At 33.3% G+C, this 13,014-nt stretch overlaps 2 protein-coding genes across 2 annotated transcripts; both read right to left on the bottom strand.

The window, feature by feature from the left end:
* Positions 1–3,025: 3,025 nt before the first annotated feature.
* GCK72_015364 (uncharacterized protein) lies at positions 3,026–3,591 on the bottom strand (the record flags this gene model as incomplete). The annotated part of the gene is made up of 2 exons (XM_053730815.1): positions 3,026–3,412; positions 3,460–3,591. The coding sequence occupies 2 exons, from the start codon at positions 3,589–3,591 to the stop codon at positions 3,026–3,028; spliced, it is 519 nt and encodes a 172-aa protein (XP_053585587.1).
* A 7,186-nt stretch (positions 3,592–10,777) lies between these two features.
* On the bottom strand, positions 10,778–12,514 carry GCK72_015363 (uncharacterized protein; the record flags this gene model as incomplete). The annotated part of the gene is made up of 8 exons (XM_003095293.2): positions 10,778–10,877; positions 10,924–10,985; positions 11,033–11,175; positions 11,228–11,349; positions 11,398–11,602; positions 11,663–11,772; positions 12,182–12,407; positions 12,454–12,514. The coding sequence occupies 8 exons, from the start codon at positions 12,512–12,514 to the stop codon at positions 10,778–10,780; spliced, it is 1,029 nt and encodes a 342-aa protein (XP_003095341.2).
* Between the last annotated feature and the right edge of the window lie 500 nt (positions 12,515–13,014).

Here is a 13,014-nt window from a genome sequence, read left to right as displayed (position 1 = left end):
GAACAAATTCCTGGGCGTTTATATGTTTTTCTGACGGAACTGCGGTACTTGTTTTGATTTTCAATAGTCCGATTTTGTTTCCATTCATGATACATAAGAGTTTGATAAAGTGCATGAACTAGGCAATTTTCGCGTACTGAAATAAACATAATTATTGTTATAAAGTCATATGATTTTGTTACCTTCATTTGGCATTATGTTTGATCTCGTCTGTTTTGTTTCCGTCATAGTTTTGGTCTTACAACATGGTTCTTCGATGGTATCATCAGTTTTTTTCTTCTTTTCAAATGCGGTAAGCTCCAAAATATCTCCTGTATTGAACTTCCGTTTTCCACTTCCTGACGGTGGATTGAGATATGTGATTCTCAAAGTCAGTTTGGGATCCTCTAGTTCAAGAGGAGATCTACTTGATTGTGACATCCTTGCCATATTTTCCACAATCTCCGAAACTGACATATTATTGATTTTTTGGAATGCCATTCCAACAGATTCTTGAAATTCTGAAGATTCGAAGTTGAATCCTGCTCTAGTACGTGGAGTTTTGAATGGATCATTTCTCTGAACTAGTTCAATCAGCGTGTCTGCAAATAGTTCTGCTCCACGTGGATCTGACGTCATGGATGGTGGAAGTTCGAGAGAAAGTGTTACTGTCTTCACAAGTCCATTAAATCTCCCTTTTGCGTCTTCAGAAAGTTTTGTCAGAACTCGAACATTGGCTCCTCCCACTTGTACCTAATATATCATTCAATGAAAATAAAAATGTAATTTCTCTTACCACTTTGTCATCACTTTCATCTAGTTTCGAATCCATTATATGGAATTAAAAGAAAATAAATTATTTCAGAATAGAAAAAAGCAGAGTCGACACTTGTGAAAGTGTGTAATGAATGATTTTCCGTCAAAATATGTGTCTTATATACCCCTCCGTGTGGTTGATAATTTGCCTTATTTCATACTTTATGCTGAATTCTATCATTCTTGATCATTCCATCGCCATATGTTCAATTATCGTCACTTTTGCAAGTTTATCATCACTGTATAGAAAATTTGATACTAATGGGAATATAAGGAATACGTGGTTTTAGGTAAAATTACTGATTCAAGAGCTTTTCCTACTTTGTTTCAGTAAGTGTTCGAACACGATATCATTCTATGACGTCATACTATTGTTTTTAGTGATGACGTCACTCATTTCATAAGAGTACCAAATGAAAGACCAAAATATATGTGATCTCTCCTAGTATAAGGGATCAGTAATCCCTAACGGATAGTTTCCCACGGTTCCATTAGTCATCCTCAGATTGGCCACTCACACCGCGTTCCCATATGACTCACATCCCGAATACAGTCGCGGAAGTCTATTTCCAGACAAGTTACTTTCCCAACACATAATATTCCCCTTCTAGCACATTCCCAAGACCCAATCGATTAGTCGCCGTCCCAACCCCTCTTAATCTCCCACAATCTCTAAGAATGTTATTCCAGTACCAGAAGTACAAAAGGGACCTCCCCCACCACACAAGGAGCTTGAACCGGACTCCTAAAATCTCTGTCTAATTTATATTCTTAATCATTCTAAAGTAGACCCGCGTCTTCCTTTATTCTAGCAATTTCTAACAAGGTTTGATGTTCACGTCCTCATTCTACTGTACCGAATTCAGAATATCACACTAGAATATAGTTGCGTCAAGTCTAAACATATGTTTTCTTACGTTTTGTTTTACATTTATTGCGCTATCTTTTCGTTACTTTGTTTATACTGACTTATTAATTTCACTAACTATCAATCGGGATTCATAATAACTCCTTAGTTTACGACGAAGCTTTCTTTATATATATATTTTTTTTTTTTTTTGACAGAAGTTGAAATAAAAAGTTTATTCTTTTCATTGAAATTTGAAGATTTTCCGTCTGAGTGTATACGTGACATTCTTCATCTGAACCTATTTTGTCTATTTGATACCACATACAACTAATAATAAACTGCTTTTTGTTTTATGTATGCCTCAGACTTACTTCTGTGCTAAATCTCATGTACAAAACTATAGTGTCGGAAGAAACCCCGATGAGTTATTTACTACACTTCTGAACTTTGGATCGTTAAGAAGACATCCCTACTACATTGAGTCTGTCTTGCCTTATACAACTAAACCTGGTGCTCAATACTTTCACAACCGGTTATTAAATTTCTGGAATTCATTTCCTGCCGACACTATTCCTGTCGAAATCTCCTCAACAGCGTTTAAGTCAAATCTACATATAACAAACCTTGATATACCTCACCCTACACCTTCATAATCACTAAACCTCTTTTTATTTACCTATTATTATTATTGTATTGTGTCAGACAATCTGTCCAAAAAGTAAATCAAAAAGACAAGTGTATACGTGACATTCTTTATCCGTACGTATTTTATATATTCAACAACATATTATTAATAACAAGTACTCTTCTTAAACTTCTTTTTTTTAAATGTAGGCCTTGTTTCGAAGTTTTAATATTTCTTTATAAACATTTTATGTGTTAGTTTTGCAATTAATTCGTTTATCCTTTCATTTACTTTCTCAATACTTTCTCTGGTATGACCTCATGTGTTCATGTTTCATGTTTATTCTTCCTAGTATAATGTAATGAACCTATTGTATTTGTAGTGAATTTTATTCACCAATCTATACTTTCACGATACTTTCACGATCGTAATAAAATATTGCTATTATTACTATTAAAATATATTCACTTCATGTAATGAATAATAATTTCTCTGCTTAGTATAATTCCTACTGATAGTCACGATCGCAATAAATTTCCTTCTTGTCTAATACAAACTCCGCTTTGTTTTTCAACGTAACAACGTATTGGAATCATTTTCAGACTTGGCTTTTAATGTAATGCTCCATTTTTTTTTGCTTCATTGGAAAATACAAAAATTATTTCGGAATTACAAAATAATATAGGCGTACATAGATTATTGATACTGCAACAAGTAAATAGTGTAAAGTTAAAAAAAAATACACAGAGTCGACTTCAATTTGATCTTGGTGGATTCAAATATGTGAAAATCACTGATGTTTGTCGGAGACCAAGGTCGATGTCGTGCTCCGACTTTTCAATACAACGAACAACATCAAAGGATTTGATGTCTCCTATTGGTTTGAATTGAGTAGATACATCACAATTATTGTCACCTCCATCAATGGCAATGGATACGATGGTGTGGTCAGATTTGAATGGGTTATGAGATTTCATGAGCTTGATAACACATTCACCGAATTTTTCGGATCCTGAGTCAAGCAAAATCAAAGCCGGTGGTAGTTCGAGAAGAAGACGGACAGTTGCAATCGCTCCTCGAAACTTTCCTCTTGGCTCGTCAAATGTCTTTCTCAAAACTTTTACAATATTTTTTGACTCGAGCTGAAATATTAATACTTGTAAATTGAAACTTAAATATTTTTATGTACCTTTTGACTCGGAAGGTTTTCCTTGGCATCTATCTCATCAGGAGATGATTCATCAGTTGATGGGAGTGTTGGATCGTCTATTTGAACTTCATCATGTGAAATTGTCAACAGTATTCTCTTATAGTTAGCCATTTTCTGGAACATTAATGTTATAATTGTAGAATAAATATTGGAAATTAAAAACAATAGCCATAAATAAATGAAAATAAAATAAAAACTCACATTAATTTTTTCTCAGAATGATAATTTAGGTACGCATAAGCTGTCTTAAATACCATTCCATTAGGCTCCGCCCCTTTTCAGACTCGTGATTAGTGGTAAGTCACCGTAAAAACATTGAAAAAGTGTGAAAATGCATGAAAGTAGTATTTTGTGCCTAATACACCCCTTTTCTGAGAATAACATTGTATATTGTGATCAAGTTCATGTTTGAATGAAAAAAAAAAGCATTAGCGTAATCAAAACAAAAAAAAAGAATTGTATATCTATGCTCACGTGACAAGATAATAATGTTCACGTGTAAAACTTCTGGAATTACCACTTACGCTTTAATTGTTTGAAATAATTAATGAAATACTAATTAGTGGATGAGAACTAATTAGTTAAAACAATAAAATTGATAATTAATTCAACGTAAACAATAAACAAACAAACAAACAGTGCGGGAAATACGGTCACTTTGTTGTCAATGACTCATGGTCCCCATCGTTTCTCCCCCTGTGTGTGTCTTAGTACCCCCCCATACTTCTCTAGTAGTCATAAAATTTGAAAAAAATTCTTACGATATGAAAATCAACTCACTGACACTCATACATTATTCTATGAAAAAATCAGAGTTGACATTAGTACACTTTTAATCAAATTTGAAAAAAAATCGAAAAAAATTTGAAAAAAATTTGAAAAAAAAATTTCCCTCCAAAAAGACGGGCCTGACGGGCCGGGCCGGGCTGGCCCGGGCCGGGCCGGGCCGGGCCTGACGTTTTGAAAAAAAAGCCCGGCCCGGCCCGGCCCGGCCCGGCCCGGCCCTTGACAAGTATGTTTTATATATAAGAATGATTTTTAAAGTTTGTCAGAAATTAAGTAGTCGTACCAGAAATTAATACCAGAAATTTGCATTGTTGTACTAATGCATATTTTTCTTTAAAAAACATACTGTTTCAGATAAATAACTTACAAATGGTTTTTGAATTTGTGTCGTTAACGAATAATTTTCAATTCTCTCTCTTCTTACCAATCGTAACAAAAATACTTATGTTCACTGTTTCAGAGAAGCAATACATTAATACGAAGTAATCTGCTATCTAATTTGATATCACATTATCGAATCACCATCGTTTTCTGACATTTGAACATTTCCCTGAAACAGCAGAAAAATTCACAGTTGATATACGAATTTTGCTTTTTTTTTAAACAGATATACTGCGTTCCGAGTTTCAGATCATGATAAACTGTTGTAATCACTTATTCGAATGTTTCTGATGGTTTTTAGTTTTCAAACCAACTGAAACAATAAATGATAACACATCTTTCTGTTGTAAAGTCTGTTCATCCACTACAAATTGATGTTTTAGTGAAAAAAACATAATAACTTTAAAATTCGAGTTGCAAACAGTTTCAATCCCTACATTTTCTGTTTTAAAAACCATCACAAACACTTCTGACAGAAATAATTATAATTATGTTTAACGAACCATAATTTTCACCTTAGATTCTCAAAATTTATATGATTGAAAACAATTAGAATAAATACTGTTACTGAAATTTTTAAAGAATTCTTGATTTTCACATCATAATATTTGTAAATTTTTACATTATTGTGTACATTACATTATTTTTACTAATCATCTTCTCTCACAATCATATCTAGATTACCAATTATCAAATTAATATTACTGTTTCAGTAGGAATTTCAATTTGCAAGTTTTCTCACAAAAATAATTTTTGAAGCTTTCACCAGTTTAACAATTTTTAACATATTTAATTATCACTGATGATCCAGTTTCATTCTTTTAAACTCGTGTTTCATTCAATTCAAAGACCAATTCAAATACAAAAAAAAAGAATAAAAACGAATACTGTTTCAGAGAAATTCCACATTTTTTTTGTTTTTGAGGCAATTGATGGCTCTTCCTCATTTTTATCTTATTTTTAGTGGTTTTTTGGAACATTTTTCACTATTTCAAAAAAAAAAAATCAAGATAATAATTCAACTTCTATTTACATTGTTCAGTCATGAATATTATAGTTTTCAGCAATCCAGTTCTCCATTTTCTGATCAGAAGATAAGAGAGTATGTCTATAGCCTATAGCCTTTTCGAGTCGACATAATATTTTCTGTCATTGACAGACAGACGGAAACCAGCTGAGAGAGAGACAGTCTCTCTCACTGTCTCTCTTGGTAAACACATATCTTATCTATTGTTTTCCATTTCTTTGTCGTTCTTTGTGTCCGGTGTCCATGACAGTTTTCGGTGAGATCGGGGTGTCATTGAAACAAGATTAGAGTTTAATAGAAATTGAAAAATTTTAAGGTGGACAAAGGGAATTCAAGCAATTGATTGTCACAAAAATTTGAAAAAATACTCCAGCTTTGATTGGAACAGCATCTTTTTGTATAATGTTTGGTGGTTAACGTAAAAATTTAACATTTCTGAAATCATCTTTCGGCAGAACATGAAATTTAGTCATATTTGGTCTGTGGACGAATATTTTGCAAAACCTATCGAACATTTCAAATAACCATGAAACAGTGATTTATTTGCTTAAAGACAAAAAAATTCGGCTCTATTCCAGTTTAGATGTCCTTTGAAAACTTGAACGTCTCAAAAGACACTTAGACGTCCCTTAAAACACTTATACGTCCTTTGAATCATTTAAACGTCCTTTCGGTTCCTAATTATGTTCAAAAATGTTTAAACGTCCTGAGAAACATTTAGACGTCCCAAAATACGTTTAGACGTCCCATAAAATTTTGAGACGTCCCTTGAAGTCCGAAAATTTAGTTTTAAATAATTAGACGTCCCAAAAAAAGTTTAGACGTCCCTTCAACAAAAGTCACTGAAAGTGTTCAAGGGACGTCTAAATCTTCAGAACTGTATTTTGGGACTTCAAGGCACGTCTAAACATTTTTTGGGACGTTTAAACGTTTTTTGGGATGTCTAAACTTTTGAAAGGACGCTTAAAAAAATTAGAGTTTGAAAGGACGTTTAAGTGTTTTAAGGGACGTCTAAGTGTTTTTAGGGACGTTTAAGTGTTTTTTGGGACGTTTGAGTTTTTAAAGGACATCTAAACTGGAATAGAGCCAAAAATTCCATTCGGGAATCAGCTATTTTGTTTGAATATTTATCGATTTGGTCAAAAAAGAAAACAAATTACACATGTTAAACGTAAAACTTGAATGTTGAACGTGAAAATGGATTTTGTGAAACAGTAAACTTATAAAAGTTTTCACTGTTTCAATATTGCACCTTATAATTCTGTTTTGAAGTTTTAATCAGTTTAAGATCTAAACAAACGACTAAAATGAGCGATTTATAAGGGTGATAAGAATAACGAGGGAAAACTATGAATGAGGTGATAAAAAATGTTGCGTTTTTGAAATTTCAGAACTTTTCGGTTTAAAGAAAACTGTGAAAAAATGACTGTTTTAACAGAAAAGCATTAGGTAACACAGGAAACGAAAATGCACTTCCATATCGTTTTATAAAGATTCGATTTTACTAAAATCAGTTCACCTCAAAAAGTTAAAATAACTTTTTTATCACAAGAAAATGCCTAAACATTAGAAAAATGTAAATGTATTATGAGAGATTAGTTTCTTTCTAAAATAAGGTACAGTACTCACTACATTTGGTAGGCATGCAGTACCTCACATTTAAAGAATGAGGTCTTATTCCTCAATGCGAAGTGTGAACCGTCAAAATGAATTAAGGGCTTTTTGACATCTCAAAAATACGTTTTTGAGCAAAAAATCTGTTTTCCGTCACAAAAATGCGATTAAATAAAGAGTTCCTCTCGCAAAACGTTGTTCGCTACGAATTTCAGTCAACTTCCCAAAACTACAAACGCACTATCAGGATACCCAGTAACAATGTTCGGTTCCACAAAAAGCAGTTAAAAAACTATATTGAAACAGTTAAAAAACTATTTTTCTGTTTCAAAAATTTTCATTAAGTTGGGATTTGACAAGTAATTCTAGTTTTATTATTGTTTATATTTTACAAAACGAACTTATATTTTTTTACAAAACGAACTTATATTTATCATTCAGTTCTCACTGAAACTGAACACTTGCTGTTTCAATTTTTCAAAAAATTTGAAAATTTCGAAAGAAGAACAATCAAAATCCAATAAACAAATCCGTTCACAGCGCTTTTCAGAAACTTTTCTCAACAATGAAAAACACAGTTTTGGACAGAATTCGAACATTCTACTAAAACAGTACTACTTCAAAAATTTTTTACTGTTCCAGACTTATCTCAGAAAAACTAGGATTGATCAGTAAATTTAGTGTATGTTCAATAAATTTTGATATGCATTTCACCAATCAAAACCTTCCACACTCTGGCGCACCTTCGACGCGCCTAATTTTTCGATGATATTAAGCTGGGGGTAATAGAAGATCATTCAGATCTAACTTCAAAAATGGAACGATGAAACAGAAAAAAACTTTGACCTGTTAAATAGATTGCAACACTTTTTAATGTTACGTAATGAATGGGTGATAGTGATAAGATAAAGAGGGGAAGAGAAGTTTTAAAATTGGAGAAATGAAAATTGACATAGTACTTTTAAACATTGGAGAAATTAACTCCAAAAGATCAAGTCGAGTTGAAACAGAAACATTTTTCAATAAAATCTCCTTTTGATAAACAAGTGAGTGTTCGCTGAAATGTATAGAAATCAAAACAGTACAACCAAGAAAACAAAAAGTGAGTGAAAACATGTTTGTGAAACAGAAAATCATAAGTTTGTTTTTTGGAAGTTTGGAGACATTTGATGTTCACATGAATGTCTTGTGAAATAAGAAATAATATTATTGTTTCTGTTTCTGAAAATCAAAATAATACATTTATGAATGAATCACATAGTACTATGAATCATTTTCATGACAATGAAGAAGACCTTATAACATTGAGATTTATGGTTTCTACATATAGTACAGTGAAAGAGCAGAACGGTGGGGGGATAGTGAACCAATCAGAAACAACTTATGAGCCTTATTTGTTAATTTTTTGTCCATGTTTTCTTTTGTCTTCGTGTTGTTTTTAAAAGTTACCAATAAAAATCAGTATTATCAAACTTTTTGTATATCAGCTTTGAAACAGTAATGCTTCTTTTTTTCATTTATACCTGAACTTCCAACTACCTAATTCTCCTAAATTATTGCATTTTTATTTACCTGAATAAGTGGAACATTTACTATACTCTTGGTTCACGAACACTCGCCGGGTGGTCTTAAACCTTGTTCGGAATGGTATCGTAGTTGACAGAGGTGAAAGTTTTGAACTAGAAGATCAATCACCACAATTTTTTCTGTTTCTCGAAAGTTTTCTAATATCAAACAAGTCTTGTAAGGTATTCAATAACTATAATTTTCCACACTATCTAATCATTTTTGAAAACTGGAACTCATATCAAAGCTATAGAGAGTACAAATCAAAGTCAGTAGCAGTAAACCATACTTGCAAAATTCCGGGCTGGCCCGCCGGGCCGGCCCGGCCCGGCCCGGTTTCAGCCCGGCCCGGCCCGGCCGAGAAAGTGCCGGCCCGGCCCGGTCGGCCCGGATTTGAATTTCTGAATTTTTTTTCACTAGAATTTTTTTTTCAATAATTTTTTTGTCTGAAAATTTTCCACATTTTTTATCAAGAATATCAAAAAAACAGTTTTAAGCGAGTTATGAGACCTCAAAATTCCGAAAATCGCTCCCCGTCGTCATATTTTCAGTACATTTCAATAGAAATTCTCCTCGTCTGAACGTGAAATGCATTCATAAATGTTCATTTTTCGAATTTTTTCTTGAAAATTTTTGAAAATATTGCATTCACATGCGCAACGAGGAGAATTCCTATGGAAATTTACTGAAAAGTTGCACGATAGGGAACGATTTTTGGCATTTTGAGGTCTCATAACTCGCATTAGACGCATTTTCAGACATGAAACCAAAAGAAATGTATCTTTTTCCTGGCTTTCTGAATCGATTCATATCAAAAACCCTCAATTTAGAACTAGTTGTGTCCCCCTTTGAAATTTTTTGCCAAAAAATTTGAAAAATTTTCGAAAAAAAACATTGAATTTTTTTAGTACTGAAAATCCGGGCCGAACCGGGCCGGGCCGGGCTCGGGCCGGAGAAATTCTGGTTTCGGCCCGGCCCGGCCCGGCCCGGCCCGGCCCGGCCCGTTGCAACTCTGCAGTAAACTAGCTGTTTACTGTTTCCCGAAACAGTAAAAATTTATAACTAAATTTCCAAAGTTACACTTTTCAATCTGGCAGATTTCCGTGTTCACAAACTATTGTTAACATAATTAGGAAAATTGACATGTTTAGGTTTCCCACTTCTATCAATTTTTTTCTCTTTGGATACATCAAAATTCTTTACTGTTTCGAATAAATTGTATGAATATTTTATTGAAATTTAGAACGTTTTTGACCAATATAGATGCATAAACTTCTTGTTATATTTAAAACAATCGGAAAAACTGTGATTCAACAAATTTAGTTACAATAGAAAACTATGAAACAGTAAAAATTGTCATGATGATAATAAAATATACCGTTTCAAAAAATTGTCGAAGTAAAAAATGTCTATCGGGCTCCGCTTGTGTTGACATCATTGATTCAATTTTAGATAGATGGACGAAAGAATGGAATTTTAGTGAACCGGTAAAAGTACAAATATATCCTGAAATTGTAAACTAAATTTTTTTTGGGGATCTGACGGAAAATTTACATAGTGTAATATATTTTCAGGTAACTAAAATAATTTTTAAGTTAAAACATTATGTTTCAGATTTTTTTCATAGTTGTATTTTTGACACTTTTTTATTTTGTAGATTTTTTCCTTGTTCATAGTAATACTATAAAATTTCATAGTTGCAAAATGTTACGTACTCCGGATCTCGATAAACGAGGATAATTAAAGTTTACATCAACATCACAACTATTCGATATTCTTTGCAACAGTAAACTTTTGAAAAACTTATTTTTGAGAATACTGTGCTTCACTGTTTCAAAGGAAATTCAAGTTTTCCATTCATACGCACAACATTGATGTATGAACTAATTCATTAAAAAATAAAACATGTTTATCGAAATAAAATTATGCTTGAAAAGTGAACACAGCAACACCACTGTCGAGAACAAATGTAAGCACTGGTGTATCATACATGATTGGGAGTAGTTTCCTGAATTCCACACCTCTGAAATCACTCTTGAAAACTTGTATCAGAGAAGAAGAAAACTCACGTGTAAGTCTTATCAAATACCATTGGATCTGGAGTTCCATAAGCGACAGTGATATTTGCGTTCTGAAAATTTTTAATTGAAGTTTAAGTGAACTCGATTGCAGACTTACATCATCCATCTGAATATCAATGAGTGTCTGTTTAATGGATGATGTTGAAACCAAGGCAGATGTCTTAACTTGACTATTTAAAGTCGCTTTATACTGAGAATTCAGGACAGGAACCAATTCAACGTAATGGAGATTTTCAACGTCTGAATTATAATAGAATAGGTTTCGCGACGTTCTCAAAAAAGAACGACTTACATCTAGATTCTTGGATCAATAGTAGGTTAGTTTGGTTGCTGGCTTCCAGATTGACAATCACGACACTATCAAACCCAGAACTTGTGATGTATTGGTTGCCAGACTGATAGATAAGAAAAAGACTGAAAATACTATAGTTGGGAAAAACCGAAACGTACAAAAAGACTCACTTTCCAATGTAGTTCCCTCTTTGAATGCGTCCTCCTTCAAAGATAAGTGTACTCCTCAGCGAGTAATAATTATTGATGTTTTCTGGGAATGGAAGCAAAGAGACTCCACTATTTGATTCACATCCAATATAGTATTCTTTGTTTGTGGCATTGATTACTTTTGCGATTGCACTGATCTCAGTGTAGAGAGTGGGGTTAGTAGGGACTGTAACATTAGACTGTGATTAGCGTGTAAAGGAGTTTATAAGGGAAACTTGAAACTTACGAAGCTTCCATTCAATTCTGAATGCAAATGTGGCTGCAGCTTGATTTGATACAGTAACAGAAAACTTGGACGGAGGGAAGTAATAAGGCTGCATTCCTTCTTGACTTGTTCTACAAACCCGGTCAATCAGTTATTACAGTTCTTAGCTAACTAAGGTCTCCGATTGACCGTGGAGTTATAAAGCATAACCTATAACATTAAAAAGCTGAGAACACGCTGATTTGAAATATATGTTCATTTTTTGCCCTTGAGTCCTGGTATTCGAGAAAAACGATGTCAAAGTTAGGACTATTGATAAATCATTACCTTACCACACCCTTCTTCATGCCACACCGCACACGTTGCTAAGGTTATGACTTGTCAGCGGTCCAAACTTTGACCTCGGTTTTCTCGAATACCAGACCTCAAGGGCACAAACTAAATATATATTTGGAATCGGCGTTTTCTCAGATTTCCAAAGATATAGGTCTCGTCCTATAACTCTACGGTCAATCGAAGCCCTTCCTTAGTTAACCTTACCTCATCAAATTTCCAGCAGTATCTATAGTTTGAAATATCGACGTTGAGTCTTGAGTCTGCCCATTGATAACCAACTTTGCATAGTACCCCTGTGGAATAGTCACAGTCCAACTGCATGTCTGTCCCATCTCCAGAGCAGGAGCTGTCTGGGTTTCGTTCCACGTGGCAGGCCAGTAGTACGGTTTGGAATTTACGAGACGGTTGACCACATTACTGGTTTTGCAGACTGTAAAAGTGGTGTGATTTTGACAAAAAAATATGGGGAAAAATACCATTTCCCGCAGCTAAAGAAACAGAAGCAACAGAGAGAAATAAGAATAACCTGAAGAACATTTTGAAGTGATATTTCTCTTTAAGTTGAAAAATTCATTTTATAAGAAAAAATAAAAAAGATAAGGAAGATTCCGTATTTTGTATGAGCAGAAACTGATACGATTTCCTGATTTTTCAGCTTAATTTTCTGATAAAATCATCATTTTTCTTTCTGAAAAGGTGATAAGGAATTATCAATACAAAATACGCGGTCGACAATGCACTTTCATCTGTTACAAACTATTCAGCATGTCTTTCCATTTGAAGCAAAGTTTCTGTTAAATGACTGAAATAAAAGTTACTAGTTAATAAGTAAAAAAAATTTGTTACGGTTTCTGAAAAAAATATATTGAAAATGTTTGATTGTGGTGTCTTTTTATTCATAAAGTTTTTTGGAAGAAATACTGTTTCTGCGAGTATTCAAATTTCAAATATTAATTTTTCAACCATAATCCAACTATGTACTTGAATAGTTGTTTTGATTTAATTTTTTTTACCGTACACGGGTTCCTACAATGCGA

Source organism: Caenorhabditis remanei, chromosome IV (assembly GCF_010183535.1).
Source record: "Caenorhabditis remanei strain PX506 chromosome IV, whole genome shotgun sequence".
Taxonomy (NCBI): domain Eukaryota; kingdom Metazoa; phylum Nematoda; class Chromadorea; order Rhabditida; family Rhabditidae; genus Caenorhabditis; species Caenorhabditis remanei.
Note: the sequence above shows the minus strand (reverse complement) of the source record. Positions and strands in the feature narration are given on the sequence as shown.